The sequence below is a fragment of the Cucurbita pepo genome, chromosome 3 (assembly GCF_057944985.1).
Source record: "Cucurbita pepo subsp. pepo isolate OVF chromosome 3, ASM5794498v1, whole genome shotgun sequence".
Taxonomy (NCBI): Eukaryota; Viridiplantae; Streptophyta; class Magnoliopsida; order Cucurbitales; family Cucurbitaceae; genus Cucurbita; species Cucurbita pepo.
This window is the reverse complement of record NC_141800.1, coordinates 18,415,079-18,429,923: the sequence shown is the minus strand read 5'-3', so window position 1 is coordinate 18,429,923 and position 14,845 is coordinate 18,415,079. Positions and strand designations below refer to the sequence as shown.

Genomic DNA, 14,845 nt, shown 5'->3' with positions numbered 1-14,845 from the left:
CTGAAAAAACAAAAAACAATAAATACAATAACAACTATCAACAAGAAAAGTAGGATAGAGAGTAATGGGCAATAATGTAAATTGAAGTAACCCACCGGGGGTAGTTTCGTCATTTGGCTTACAGTTACTGACTCCCTTTCTCCTCGCTCACAGCACTTCCCCCACAATAATAAGCCATCTTTCCATTTTTTGCTTTATGGCGAAAAAAACCAGATTTCAAATTTCACTTTAATTCCCTATGCTTTCTCCATTATTTATAGTGTCTAAGCTCTGTACAACTTGCAGATCTCTCTCTCTCTCTCTCTCTCTCTCAAAAAATGGTGGCGAAAACCAGTCCATCTCCCTTTATCTTCTTCCTTCTCACTCTTCTCTCTCTCTCCACCGCCTTCTCCGATTTCCAAACCCTAGTCCCCAGACCTCTTCCCACTTCACCTTCCTCCTTAGCCCCGGAATCCAATGAGGATTCCGACTCCTTCTTCTCATCTGAGGCCACAGAATCGGAGCCTGGTTTAGCGTTGCACCTTCACCATTTGGACTCCCTCTCTCTCAGCCGAACGCCGGAGGAGCTCTTCCATCTCCGCCTTCAAAGGGACGCTCTCCGAGTCAACAAGCTCAGTTTACTTGCTGCTGGCTCTCCAAATGTGAGCCGAGCGAGTGGGACTGGGTTCAGTAGCTCCGTCATCTCCGGACTCGCTCAGGGCAGCGGTGAGTACTTCACGCGCATCGGCGTCGGCACTCCGCCCAGGTATGTTTACATGGTGCTCGACACCGGCAGTGACATAGTTTGGCTACAGTGCGCTCCTTGCAAGAATTGCTACTCTCAGACCGACCCGGTTTTCGACCCGGTTAAGTCTGGATCCTTCTCCAAGGTTCTCTGCCGGACGCCGCTGTGCGGCCGGCTCGAATCTCCGGGGTGCAACCAGCGGCAGACGTGTCTCTACCAAGTTTCTTACGGCGACGGTTCCTACACCACCGGCGAGTTCGTCACCGAAACCTTGACCTTCCGGCGGACCAAAGTGGAGCGCGTAGCCCTAGGTTGCGGCCACGATAATGAGGGCTTGTTCGTTGGTGCGGCAGGACTTTTAGGGCTGGGCCGGGGTGGGTTGTCGTTTCCTTCGCAAACCGGCCGGACTTTCAACCAGAAATTCTCCTACTGCTTGGTGGACCGGTCCGCCTCTTCCAAACCGTCCTCCGTCGTGTTCGGCAACTCCGCCGTGTCTCGAACCGCCCGGTTCACTCCTCTCCTCACAAACCCCAGACTGGATACGTTTTACTACGTCGAACTCCTAGGGATCAGCGTTGGAGGTAGGCCCGTCTCCGGCATCTCCCCTTTACATTTCAAACTCGATTCGACCGGTAATGGCGGAGTCATCATCGATTGCGGTACTTCTGTGACTCGGTTGAACCGACCGGCGTACATTGCCCTCCGTGACGCCTTCCGTGCCGGAGCTTCGAGTTTGAAATCGGCGGCGGAGTTTTCTCTCTTCGACACTTGCTACGACCTGTCCGGGAAGACGACGGTGAAGGTCCCAACGGTGGTGCTGCATTTCAGAAACGCCGACGTGTCGTTACCGGCGTCCAACTATCTGATCCCGGTCGACGGCAGCGGGCGATTCTGCTTCGCCTTCGCCGGAACGACCAGTGGGCTGTCGATCATCGGCAACATTCAGCAGCAAGGATTTCGGGTGGTGTACGATTTGGCAGGTTCTCGGGTGGGATTCTCTCCTCGTGGTTGCGCCTAATTTCGTCGAGGCAACGAAACGCGGTGGCCGGGAAAATCCTCGGCCGCAAAACAAAACCCTCCCCCTTTCTTCGATAAAAAAAAGAAAAAGAAAAAAAGGGTAAGCAGAGATGGAGCCCTGGGGAGAAGAAAAAGGAGAGTCCAACGGCGTCGTTTAACTTTGACTAGTTTAATTGATTTGGTTTTTGTACGTCTTTATCTTTTCCTGTGCTTATTTTAATAATTTATGTATGGGTTAGTGTCGGTAATTTTATATAATTTATTTAACTCAATTATCAAGGATGCATTGTTTATAAATGTTATGAACATACAGTAACACTCATTTCATTTCATTTCATTTCATTTGGGTGTTTGCATTGGAATAAGAACAAGGGATTCCTAATTGAAGCAGCCATCTCCATGATTTATGGAAAACCCATCGTCATTCCCAGATCTCGGAGGAACTCGATGAGGAAGAAAGCTGAGTCTCATGAGCCAACGGGTACGCACAATTCAATCCAAATTCTGATTTTGAATTGCGAATTTCTGATGATACTGAGATTTCCGGTGGTCATATTTCAAGACTCAAATTGGAATTGAGCGACAGAATTGGGATGACCCAAAAACACGATTGGATTGCAAGAGAAATGAAGAATGTGGTTGGTTCCAAGTTGGTGAAGTGAAGTGAAGAAAGAAATGGTACAAACTGCTTGTAGTAGATCAAGCCTCAACATCACAGCCTATTCACTCCACTCTCCACAAAGCTGGGAAATGCTACTGTCATGTCCCTGTAAGCAAATGCCTTATATCTTTTATGACACCCATACACCACAAGTATCACACAAGTAGATGAAAGATTCGAAACATACATGAGATATGGAAGAGTCATATGCTTCAGTAGAGAAGGATTCTGTTCTGCATATGCTTTCCACTCTTCCTCATCAATCTTACCATCTCCCTTTGCATCTGCTTCACTAAAACTCTGCAAACAGAAGCAAACTCACTCAACTTTTGGGGACGGACAACAACTATCAAAACACTCATTCCCTCATCATACTTACCTTCTCCACAATCGTTTCGACTACATCGTCAGGCAGAACTAGATCGGATTCACACAGAAGAGCCAACACCATCTCTCTCAGCTATATCAGATACATAAATTTACTTTAATTCTTGCAAGATACCAAGCTGTAGTTTCAGTCAGGGATTTGTAATAAGATTTTTACCTCTTCACGCTCAATGAAGCCAGTGTGTCTAAGATCATACAGCTTAAATGCATCTGGAAATTGAATATTGTATCAGTCTTAACTTTAATTAAAGGAACCGAGAAAGCACAAGCTAGAGCCATAGCTAGAGGGAAAAGGAGAAACTGTGGAAAAATGGTAGAAAAGTTTGTTTTGAAAACACAAAGACAGTCATATCCATGTTCTTACGTGCAATCTTGACTGCCTTTGGAGTGTTGGGATGAAAGACACTCAGTGTCCCAACAAACTCCTCAAACCCAATTCGTCCATTTTTGTTAGCATCAAACAGATCAAAAATCTGTACAACAAACCAGAAAAACTAAGTCAACTGTTTGTACAAGGTTTTTGCGAGATTAAAAAACATGTCATACATACCCTGTCCAAAAAGAGGTTCCTTTGGTTCACATTATTGAAGATTGCAAGCCCAAGTTCTTCCTTGTAATTACGAGAAAGAAAGTATGAACTCAAATGAAATCAGAATCAGAGCAAAGATGAAGGCACATAGAGAGAAGAAGATACCTTGTGTATTAGGCCGTCTTTGATTACGGAATCGCTCAGTTTCTGAAATAGCTTATGCAAATACTCAATCTCTCTCTCTGAAACTGCCAACAGAGATTCAGAACAACCAAATTAGGAGAAGAAATCAAATGACATAAGAAATAGATGGACAATAAAAGAGAGCAGAGAAGCTTAGAGACAGACAAGGGGTATCAGAAGCAAGAGCAGAGCGGTCATGCGAGGGAGAAGGAGCTGGTTTTGAGGTATTGCAACCCATCGTGTTTAAACTAAGGAATCAATCATCATCATCCTCATCGCCATTGTTGACTTCTGCAGCAACCGGACATGGCTTTTATTCATCCAAATCCCAATTCCCAACGAGCTGAACCAGACATCGTTGACTTTGAGTTTCAACTTAGACCCACTTTGTATTTTGCCGTTATGGGTGAAAGTTAAAAATGGTCAAACGATTGAACTGCAAGTCTTGGCTCTCCTCCATAATTCGTGGATTAACTGTGATACGTGTGATTATGTGCTGTTGCATCTATGATTTTTTAATAGTTTAATGAATTGATGACTATATATATTTAGTGGGTAACTTATATGAAACACAGAGTAATTTTTAGAATAAGTGATTTCAAAGTTCACAATAATCAACTAGTTGAGTTAAAAGCACTTCATAAAATGAAAAATTGAGTGAAGAAGTACTTTTCCATGGATGCAAAAAACAGAACATGCTCTGTTTTCCTTCGTTGGTAGAACAAAGAAGAAAGCTATGCTCTTAATTAACCGACTTGTTGATGCCATTTATGAGCCATAACGCAAACAAATGGGCCATTTCCATAGTGAAAAGGGTTGAATTCCAACGAAGTTGAGTTCAATATGGAATCATGGAACCCTGACAAAAGAACCAAGCGACCGCAATGCCTAGCAGAGCACCAGCAAGGACCTGCGATGGCGTGTGACCAAGCAGCTCTTTCAGCTTTCTTTTGCTTATGGGATGCCCTTGAAACAAGTCCTCAACGATAAGATTAAGAACCTGCATTCACCCATTTCCCAAATATTTCACTACAAATCTTTGCAGCACTAAACCTTATGCCTTATTCACTGAGGAAGCAACTTTGATGAAAACACCTAAACTTAGCAACTACGAAGAATTTCAGAGCAGATTTCATGGAAACTTGCAGGAGATGATGTAAAACAAACAAGATTTAGTACCTCAGCTTGCATGCCGGCATGTCGACGAACGCCAATAGCATCGTACATAACAATGAGACTAAACCCCAAGCAGACAGGAAAAAGGGAGTCCGCTACGCCATGACAAAGAGCCACCGAAGTCGTCAAAGCCGTGCACAATGCAGAGTGAGACGAAGGCATCCCACCACAACCAAACATTATTTTCAAATCCCATTTCCTTTCCACGAAAAAGTTCAACAAAACCTTCGTCGATTGTGCAAAGAACCACGCGAACAACCCCGAAACAAACGTCGGGTTCGTCGCCAATGTAGCAACGAACGGACTAATCCGATGCTTCGCGGTTGCGGTTATGCTTAACAAAGCAATCCCGAAACTCCCACTTTGTAAGTAACTTCCATTCAAACCCCCATCTACAAATCTCTCTGAAACACTCTGAGCTTTGTGGGTTTTGGACAACACAACGCCTTTGATACTTTGCAGCACGGGAACCAAAACCCAGAAGAGATTCGAACCAAAACTGCGATCACCGCCTTCAGATTTCTGGTTCCTAGTTGTTGGACGATTGGTACAAGACAACTTATGGGGAAACCTTCCAAGCTTTTTGAATTGATTAAACCCAAAAGCCAAGAAGTTGGTGGAAAAAGACCTGGTAGGTCGTGGGGAGCCTTTGAAGATGAAGGGACTCGATATAAGACCTATACTGAGAGTTTCCATAAGAAGGGGTTCTGTTTTCTGAGTTCAACGAGCATTTCAGGTGGAAAAAGGACGAAATGGAGCAAAGACTTCTCGTGAACTTGAATCGTTGTGCTGTTTAGAACATTGGAGAGCCTTCTAAAATAGACTTTCTTCAACTTTTCAAGTAAAAAACGAACTGTTCAAGCTTGGATTTCACAATGGCGAGTTACACAATCTCGCTACCAAGTAAAATGCTCTTTTGATGCTGAATTATTGATAACAATTAGAAGGACTTTTAGAATCGTGAAGAGGCGGAAAGAGACATTGGGGCCGGCGTGGGGGAAGTTTCAGCAAAAAGAAACATAAGAGAAGCAGGGATCACCAATTTGTGAAGGAATATGCGGCGGTATCCTTTCTCGAATTTCCTTGCGGGACTATGGTTCTCAAAGCATATGCCAATCTTTTATCATTCACCACATCCATATATTTTGAACATACATATATTTTTTCTTTTTTAGCTTACTTTGGTCCTAGATATCGTTCAAATTTTGAGATTGTCTTTTAGGGAGGTCGTGCAAAGAGAAGGAAGGTTAGAATGTCAATATGCATTTCTTGACTAGATAGTACCCTATGTGAGGTCAAATGAATTCAATAATAAATGCACGGACTATTTCGATTCAATATGTTTTTAATGGCATCAATGGTCTCTCAAATCCCAATGTCTTGACTCGTGCGAGATCTAATCTAATTGGCATAAACAGCTTCAAAAGGTATCTACTCCTTTCGATCGTTCAAACTTCAAAAGGTTGATTCAAGAAAGAAATGATGAAGATGCTAAGTTTCAATTCCTTCAACTTTACACCACCTTCTCTTTATATCTTTTTAGGACATCCAAAAGTGCAACCTTTTTGGATAATTAGACACATTGTTGGAAGGTTTGATGATATTATTGGGCTGTGGAAAGTAGCCAACGCCTAATTATGGTATCTTCCAACACAAAACAAGCCAACCTCTTTGAACTTTTGAAATATCAAGCACTTCCTCAAATTGCATTATATTAAAGTTCATGAATTTATGAAGATTTACCAAGTTCATATAGCTTGCAGGTTCACAAAAGGAAGAGTTTTGTTATTCATGGAAGAAGAGTTCATAGATGAAAAGAGGTTGTAAAAAGAAGGAAAATGGGATGTGGGGTTTCGCGGGAAATGATGATTTTGCTATCAATTACCAACCACTGTCCCAAGTAGCTATCACCACCACGAACCAACTAACATTTTTTTCAATCAATCCATCCTTAGAACCCAAGTTACTGCAACCCTTCAACCGCCTCCCCATTCTCCCTTTCAGCAATCTACTCTGCTCCTTTCATTTGTTCTTCATCGTCTCCAACTCCATTTCCTCCCATCACTCATTACCCATCTCAATCCCACCTTCAAAAACCCTTCTCCTAATGGCGAAAAAGGGTTTTCTGATACCCCTACCCAAATCGGTTATTGGGTTCTGTTTTTTACTCCTTGTTTTGAACCTGCACCAGCAGTCCATGGCGGCCGATGACGATGAGGATGATTATGTTGAAGTAGATAGCAGCAGCGGCTACGACGGTTACAACGGTGGTGTATCGGAGCAATGCGATACTGATTTGAGGAGCTTTCTTCCACCACCATATGGTAATCTAACCAATGTCATCTGCAAACCCATCTGGAATACATTTGTATTACGGGTAAGTTCGATTTGAATCTGTAATGTTTTCGATGTTTTGGAAATAAATAAAAGGAAACTTGAAGGATTTTTGCGTTGGATTCTGCAGTATACACAAAATGAAGAACATGTAATGAACATCATCGTATCAGCTTTATACACAACTGGGTGGGTGGGGATTGGGTTTTCTAGAGATGGGATGATGGTGGGATCAAGTGCAATGGTGGGATGGGTAAACAAGAAAGGGCATGCAAGAATCCACCAATACTATCTGCAGGGAAGAAAGCAATCAGAAGTAATTCAAGACAAAGGAGAATTGCCTCTCACTAACGTTCCTTCCTCGGTTGTGTTGCATGGTGCCACCATTTACTTGGCATTTCAGCTCAAATTCAGTGCCATGGTTTCTCAGCAACCGATTCTCCTGGCTTTTGGGAATGCTTATCCCAGACACAATCATTTATCTGCTCATAGTGATAAAACTGCTGTTGTTTTTTACTTCTCTGCAGGTTTCCTTTGCTGCCCATATCAAACTTTGTCTGTTAAACTGTTTGTTTTAATACCATTAAGAGTCCCTATTATTGCTGTTTGACACAGGTTCCAAGTCTTCAGCAGCAGTAACAGCAGGCAGTGACATTGGGCAGACAAAGAAGAACCATGGTGTGTTGGGGATAATTGGATGGGGTCTCATCCTTCCAGTTGGAGCGATCATTCCCAGATACTTCAGACATAAGGATCCTCTTTGGTACTATCTTCATTCAGTGATTCAGGTTGTGGGCTTTGCCATTGGCCTTACTACTGTCTTACTTGGAAGACAACTTTACAACAAAATCAATGCCAACGTACCAACTCATAGAGGCATTGGTATCTTTGTCCTTGTGCTCAGCATTCTCCAGGTCTGTTTCAATCTCTCTGTTTAGGCCCCAAACCCAACTTACTTGGATTAGAACCATTAAATATCTCTTTTAAGTGCACTTGTTAATACAACATGAGAACATCATCACTAACAGCTTCTCATAAGAACATACATTTAAAAATCAGAGGTTTCAAAACATATAATTGATATCACCAATGGTTTGGTGGGTCGGGGGAATTCAGGTACTGGCATTCTTTTTGAGACCCAACAAGGAAGCTAAAATCAGAAAGTACTGGAACTGGTATCACCATTGGTTTGGAAGGATTGCTCTGTTTTTTGGAGCATTGAACATAGTGTTGGGAATTCAAATTGGAGGTGCAGGAAATGAATGGAAACTAGGCTATGGGTTTCTTCTTAGCATGATACTTATTGCAGTGATTGTCTTGGAAGCATTGGCATGGGTGAAAAGATCAGATAAAGCTGCCATGAATTCATTTCAGATGAATCCTTCACCATAATTAACCATTGTTTCAGGTCTGTTCTTGTTCTTACATCAATCATTTGTTTCTAAATATGAGTGCATTTCCCTATTCACTATATTAAACTAACTTCATGGTGATGCTAAAATCTGCCTTTTCAGAATCAGGAAACAGAAGATTGATATAATTTGAAGTTCATTGAGGGCTGGATCCTGGTAGAACGTTAAGTTCTTCTATATTAAGCCGAAACCTTTCAACGACGAAGCTCTCTCGATCATCGATGACGATTACATTAGTTAATATGTTTGTCAAATAGGAAATTGTTGGTGTTTGTTTTCCCAACTACAAGTTTTTGGAGTGGTGAATCGTTTGCAGGATGAAGAAGAAGCCTTTGTATTGTTAAGTGTTAACTCTGTTTCAGACGATATTCAGACGATCAATGCATTTTTGTAAAGTATGGAAACAGAACTCTGTGTGATTGTGAATCAATCATGAATGCTGCTTAAATTTTCACTATTCTCATCATCTCACTTCTTCTGCTATGTATGAAAGTAATTTAAGAACAGTTTTGTGTTACAGTTCACAAATTCCAGGTTTATTCACAAAATGGAGAAAGAAGAGTGGATGAGTTTGGAACAATGGTATAGCAATGAGAGGATAGAGATGAAAAAGGTTAGCAATGAGAGCATGAGAGTTTCATTTGATGGGGTATCCTCTTCCATATCATCTTCCATATCATCATGGGAAGGTAAATTCATGCTTTGGTTGGGGAGGAATTGGTTGGGGAGGAAACGGTGTGGAAACCTCTCCTTAACATACCTGTTTTAAAATCGTGAGACCGAAGACAATATATAACACAGACTAAAATGGACAATATTTGCTAGCGATGGATTTGGACCGTTACAATGATATCAGAGACAAACACCAAGCAGTGTACCAGCAAAGACGCTGGGCTCCCAAGAGGTGAATTGTGAGATCTCACATGACCGTTACAATGATATCAGAGCCAAACACCAAGCGGTGTGCCAGCAAAGACGCTAGGCTCCCAAGAGGTGAATTGTGAGATCTCACATCGGTTGAAAATGAGAACGAAGCATTGCTTAAAAGGCCGTGAAAATATCTGTTTAATAGACACGTTATAACCACGAGGTTGATGGCATTGTTAGATGAAAATGAAGAAGTTTATGACAAGTAGAGGATACTCTTATAGATTTTTTTTTGTTAAGAAATAAAAAATAGCCGACAATTAAATTGGAGTTAGTTTTCTGAATGTACTCGACGCACTTCGGTTAGGTCAAACTTGAAAGCAGAAAAACCTGGTTATGAACATGATTATGGGATTGACAAATAAGAGGAAAATGAAAGCACCGTAATTGGGTAAAATGGCGGATTACCAATTGTTGCTGAGACCATCTCAATCCCATAAAGCGTAAACTCTCTCTCTCTCTCTCTCTCTCTCTCTCTCTCTCTCTCTCTCTCTCTCTCTCTCGTGTTCACGCGCACACTTTTCTGGAGAATCTAGATACTGCTTTCTATCGACCGCCCTTTGCCTCCATGCTGTTTAGCTAGCTTATCACCCTATTGGGATTTGCTACAAATTTCGCCTTCTTCGTCTCTAAATGGCCGATGTTTCTAGATTCTCGTCGAATTCTTTCTATTTCTCCTCCACTTCTTTGCCACCCTCTTTTGCCTCCTCCTACAATTCTCTTCACCCTTGTCTTCAACCCATTCAAAACCCAGAAAAGAGGTCGACTCCTTTGGCATCTTATTCTGCTACCTGTCTAATGCCTCTTTCTTTCACACCCAGAAAGAGGTTGGTATCTTTCAAGGTACATAACTTGTCTTTTCCTCGGATTTCTATTGTATGATTGTTAGTTCTTGACATTTTTGGTCGGATTTCTATTGTATGATTGTTAGTTCTTGGCAATTAACAGTGTTTTTTATTTATTTATGAATTTAGTTATACTAGGATACCTACCCCCTAACTATTTGCGCTTTGGCGCCGGCCCGAAGATGTCAGGAAAAATCTGTTTGTTGGGGTTGTTTGAAGTTTATTTTCAATTTGAAGTTTCATGTGCTGAATTGCAATCTGAGCGGATTCCATAGAACCCTAATGGGGAGGCCCATAGACAAAGGTGGATTCTTGTAATGAATTCACCGAGAAGTAAGTTTTACGGCCGACAGTATTGCCGTGGCAATGGAACCAGCTGCTTGTTGGTCTAATCGAACAGTTCAAATTGTCTTCGTATTTCGTGTTTGCATTTTTATCAGTTGAAATTATTGACTACATTGCTTGACCAACAATTCTTTCCCTTGTGCATTCGATTCTCAGTTGACACTTGTAGTCCGGTATACCAAGTTGTTATATGTTCCAATATAGCCTGATTCTAGTTAAAATCTAGTACCCTTGAGGCACAAAATGATCACGAGTAAATATGGTGCAAGTCCGTTGGGATGGTTCGTGGACAATATGTCTCTGAACGGTAGTTGTTTACCTTGGATTTTCACTGGCAGCTATGAGATTTATCTGAGATTTGAAGTCTACTTCATGGTTGGGAACCATAGTTAAATTGGATTTTGGAAGGATGCTTGGTTGGATAGGATAACTTTGATCTTCATAATGCTTTTCCTGAACTTTATGCCCACCTGACTCTCATTTCAGATGTTTCTAAAAGGTCTGAACAGAGATAACTTGTGGAGGACCTTACCTTTCAAAGTTCATTCAACGAGAGAGATAACTTGGAAGGTTTTCATATATCTCATCATCTTGATTCAAAATTCTGGAAGTTGGAGAGTTGTTGGAGAATTCTAGCATCTTTACATGTAAATCTTTTCTTGGTTATCCCACATCGGTTGGAGAGGGGAACGAAACATTCCTTAGAAGGGTGTGGAAACCTCTCCCTAATAGACGCGTTTTAAAACCGTGAGGCTGACGTCGATACATAACGGGTCAAAGCGGACAATATCTACTAGTAGTGTACAGATATGTAAATCTCTTTTGATCTCTAGATGGAGGTCCTTTGGCTGAAGAATTTTGTGATTGCTTCCTTTGTTTTTCATGGAATGTCTACGGAACAACGTCTTGTAATTTCGCCATGCCTTACTAAGGGCAGGAGGGTGTACTATTTGTCCATCTTATCCTTTTATACACGTTTAATTGTTTGAAAAAACTTTTTAGTCAAACAAAATGAATAAGTTAATCATTTTCTTAGTGGCTCCTGTTAATTGTTCTATGATGCCACAGGTACAGGCTGCTGTGGCTGAAAAAGACCAGCCAAAATGGTGGGAAAAGAATGCACCAAACATGATTGATATACATTCGACACAGGAATTTTTGACTGCACTAAGCGAAGCTGGTGATAGATTAGTTATTGTAGAATTTTATGGAACCTGGTGTGCTTCTTGCAGGGCATTATTTCCCCGGGTAACTTTCTTCATCAGTGCTTTATATTTCTTTAGATTGTGAAGTTGGCCTGCTATTTGCATTTATCGTTAGATGATCAGGACATGCTTTCAGCATTTTCTGAAACTCGATGTAGGACCAGCTTATTGAACTAGTAGTCATCAAATGAATTTGTGTTATAAGAGACAATGACTGCTGGATTTGTTTGCTATCGAGATGAAAAGCTTTAAAATACACTTTGCTGTACTTTCAAAGGCCGCAAGGTTTTCTAGCTATCTATGTCAATTTGGTTGAAACTACAAACGATTTCTCAATCCTTTATAACTTTGCTAATCAAGAACTCTTCTGAATATTTGATATCCGAAGAACCTGGTCTGAAGATACTCTAGATATATGATCCAGTGATCCACTTGTTTGAGCTTGAAGGGATGGCCAGTTCTTCAATTCATCATGTTTGCCACATTTAGTTGAAGAATTGCAGAATTTCGAAAACTGCTCATATGAAGCGACTGGATTAATGTAACAGCCCAAGCCTGAAAGGGGAACGAAACATTCCTTATAATATAAGGTGTGGAAACCTCTCCCTATCGGACTCGTTTTAAAACCGTGAGGAAAAGCCCAAATAGGGCAATACCTGCTAGCGGTGGGCTTGGGCTATTACAAATGATATCTGAGTCAGACACCGGGTGGTATCCCTTATAAGGGTGTGGAAACCTCTCCCCGTCGGATGCATTTTAGAACCTTGAGGGTAAGTCTTGGAAGGAAAAGTCCAAAGAGGACCATATCTGGTAGTGGTGGGGTTGTATGCTAGTTGGTCCTTAGATGTGGAAGAGAAAGGTGTGTGTTTCGAATATATCTCAAGGTAGAGGCATGGTATTTTGGAAAATTGAGTAGTTTGATTAAGGAAGCGTGTTTTCTTTTTATTGTCCTCTTTATTGGTTTTCTGCTGCAGCAGCAGTTCAGCCATTCTCTGTCGCTGAGGTTATAACGAGAAAGCTCCATAACACTTCTTATTTGCACGGTTGTTTCTTACATTAAATGATTGTTATTCATTGGATTTAATATTTGTTGTTTCTCAACTCATCGTACTTTTTACTTTCCTGTTTTATGGTCTGACGATTGTATATGCGTTGAAATGGAACTGTCAGCTCTGCAGAACAGCTGATGAACACCCTGAGATTTTATTCCTAAAAGTTAATTTTGATGAAAACAAGCCAATGTGTAAAAGTTTGAATGTCAAGGTCCTTCCTTATTTCCACTTTTATCGTGGAGCTGATGGACAGTTGGAGTCCTTCTCATGCTCGCTCGCAAAGGTTAGCATCCTCCTCTCCCTCCCCACCTCCAATATGTCAATTCATTCTATTTTCTTGGGTTAGCTTATAGTGAGCAGAATGTTAAAATACAGATGTGAATGTGATAGAAGGATTTATTTGAAAACTATATTAAGTTGTTGATCTTATGGCAAGTAGTGATATTTTTCCTAGAACTTTCATGAAATGATCAATATAAGTAAATATTTTCAGAATTTGAACTCTATCTAACCTTTCTCCTTCCCGCAGTTTCAGAAAATTAAAGATGCAATTGAAATGCACAACACAGCTCGTTGCAGCATTGGGCCGCCAAAGGGAGTAGGAGATCTTATACTGTAGCCCTCCTTGGCTCCCGGGACGAACACTTGCTGCAAATCCACATCGGTATCATTGTGCATTCCCCTGGTATTAATATAACCTTCTTGTTTAAAAGAAAAAAGAAAAAAAAAAACATTCTGCAGTCAGCTATTCCAATCTGTAAATTTGCATTCTTGTTCTGTAAAAGAATTCAGAAGTTGAGAATACCAATCATAAAATATTTTGCTTGCCAAAGTAGTAGCAGTAGCACCGTTTGTTGTAGCAACAGTCGAAAGCTACTTTTTGTGTGCATTGAATAATAAATTTAGTCACTAATTTCTGATGGACATGCTCATTCGATCTCTCAGCTTTCAAGCGTTTTAGTTACATTTCTTTCAATTTTGATGCCAATTCTTCTCCTGCACCTGAAAAGAACACAACAATTCAAGTAAAGTGACAACTAACAAGGTCACTTCACTTACTTCACTCAACCAATTAGAAATAGAAAACCCCATTTTGTGTGGCAATAACCATAAAGATCACAGAAGCTGCATGGGAGCAGATTTTCAGGGAGTGGCTCAAGAAAATGGATATTAAAGGCACTCAAATCGTAATCCTCACCTCAAAACATAAACACCCACCAATACTGTTAGTATAATTTCCCAAGTGGAACATGTCAGGAATCTTCCATCTCCGCTCGACCATCGGGGCTCTGGCATTTGTCGCAATCTTCATATGCCTCCAGATGGTCACTCTGTCTCAGAGTGCCGACGTGGAAGCTTGCATACCGGTGGTGCAGGAGCTATCACCATGCTTGGGCTTCATCAAAGGCAGCGACAGCGGGTTTGGCGGCGAGAATCCATCATCATCGTGCTGCACCGGCGTTGGAAAGTTGGTCGACGATGCTAAAACGAAGAAAGATAGGGTAGATTTGTGTGAGTGCATCAAGACGAGTTTGTCGATGATCGGGCCTTATGATCCGAGCCGCATCCCTTTGATTCCTGAAGATTGTGGAATTCCCGCCCAAATTCCCCCCATCGACAGTTCTACCGACTGCTCGAAGTAATCACAATTCATCATTTGTTTTTGTATTGAATTTTCTTAACAAAACATTAGGTGTTTGTGAGCTAAGATTTTTGCTGTTTGTGTGTCGGCATGCAGGGCTGAGGACTATCAATTTGGAAGTGCTTTTTCATACGAGCTTGAGGATAACCATAATCATTGAGCCCAATCAACATATACTCGAGCAAATCCCATATGATATCTTTGAGGTTCTTCATGTTTCATAATAAGTCCCAATAATCCTAAATTTACATACTCTGTACTCTTTGTATCTGTTATCAATAATACTTCTACCTATATTATACTCATCAATCCACCCTTTTCCGTTTTGAATGTACTTTTCATTCTCGGGAATGCCTTGGTCGGTCCCCTTTTCCCATTTCACTTATTTTGATCGCGAAGTTTGAGA

The 14,845-nt window shown here is 41.2% G+C and overlaps 6 protein-coding genes across 7 annotated transcripts; 4 read left to right on the top strand and 2 right to left on the bottom strand.

The window, feature by feature from the left end:
- The first annotated feature begins 195 nt into the window (after window positions 1-195).
- LOC111790790 (aspartyl protease family protein 2) lies at window positions 196-2,020 on the top strand. Its single transcript, XM_023671850.2, has one exon. The coding sequence runs from the start codon at window positions 318-320 to the stop codon at window positions 1,740-1,742; it is 1,425 nt and encodes a 474-aa protein (XP_023527618.2). The 5' UTR covers window positions 196-317; the 3' UTR covers window positions 1,743-2,020.
- A 388-nt stretch (window positions 2,021-2,408) lies between these two features.
- On the bottom strand, window positions 2,409-3,915 carry LOC111790793 (calcineurin B-like protein 7). 2 transcript variants are annotated; one of them, XM_023671854.2, is made up of 8 exons: window positions 3,667-3,915; window positions 3,484-3,566; window positions 3,340-3,399; window positions 3,154-3,262; window positions 2,947-2,999; window positions 2,782-2,862; window positions 2,590-2,702; window positions 2,409-2,508 (listed from the first exon to the last, which is right to left on the bottom strand). In XM_023671854.2, the coding sequence occupies exons 1-8, from the start codon at window positions 3,737-3,739 to the stop codon at window positions 2,454-2,456; spliced, it is 627 nt and encodes a 208-aa protein (XP_023527622.2). In that variant the 5' UTR covers window positions 3,740-3,915; the 3' UTR covers window positions 2,409-2,453. The 2 variants fall into 2 exon arrangements, with proteins under 2 accessions (XP_023527622.2, XP_086978274.1); XM_087122148.1 differs by having other exon boundaries at window positions 2,409-2,702.
- A 175-nt stretch (window positions 3,916-4,090) lies between these two features.
- Window positions 4,091-6,070, bottom strand: LOC111790792 (uncharacterized). The gene is made up of 2 exons (XM_023671852.2): window positions 4,681-6,070; window positions 4,091-4,501 (listed from the first exon to the last, which is right to left on the bottom strand). Exons 1-2 carry the CDS (start codon window positions 5,371-5,373, stop codon window positions 4,340-4,342), a joined length of 855 nt encoding a protein of 284 aa, XP_023527620.2. The 5' UTR covers window positions 5,374-6,070; the 3' UTR covers window positions 4,091-4,339.
- Window positions 6,071-6,185: 115 nt separating this feature from the next.
- LOC111790791 (Cytochrome b561/ferric reductase transmembrane with DOMON related domain-containing protein) lies at window positions 6,186-8,889 on the top strand. Its single transcript, XM_023671851.2, has 5 exons — window positions 6,186-7,054; window positions 7,142-7,538; window positions 7,627-7,925; window positions 8,128-8,419; window positions 8,526-8,889. The coding sequence occupies exons 1-4, from the start codon at window positions 6,488-6,490 to the stop codon at window positions 8,401-8,403; spliced, it is 1,539 nt and encodes a 512-aa protein (XP_023527619.2). The 5' UTR covers window positions 6,186-6,487; the 3' UTR covers window positions 8,404-8,419; window positions 8,526-8,889.
- Window positions 8,890-9,789: 900 nt separating this feature from the next.
- LOC111790248 (thioredoxin-like 2, chloroplastic) lies at window positions 9,790-13,717 on the top strand. Its single transcript, XM_023671113.2, has 4 exons — window positions 9,790-10,193; window positions 11,609-11,788; window positions 12,916-13,080; window positions 13,327-13,717. The coding sequence occupies exons 1-4, from the start codon at window positions 9,984-9,986 to the stop codon at window positions 13,414-13,416; spliced, it is 645 nt and encodes a 214-aa protein (XP_023526881.1). The 5' UTR covers window positions 9,790-9,983; the 3' UTR covers window positions 13,417-13,717.
- Window positions 13,718-14,047: 330 nt separating this feature from the next.
- On the top strand, window positions 14,048-14,748 carry LOC111790249 (non-specific lipid-transfer protein). Its single transcript, XM_023671114.2, has 2 exons — window positions 14,048-14,436; window positions 14,536-14,748. The coding sequence occupies exons 1-2, from the start codon at window positions 14,048-14,050 to the stop codon at window positions 14,597-14,599; spliced, it is 453 nt and encodes a 150-aa protein (XP_023526882.1). The 3' UTR covers window positions 14,600-14,748.
- The last annotated feature ends 97 nt before the right edge of the window (window positions 14,749-14,845 follow it).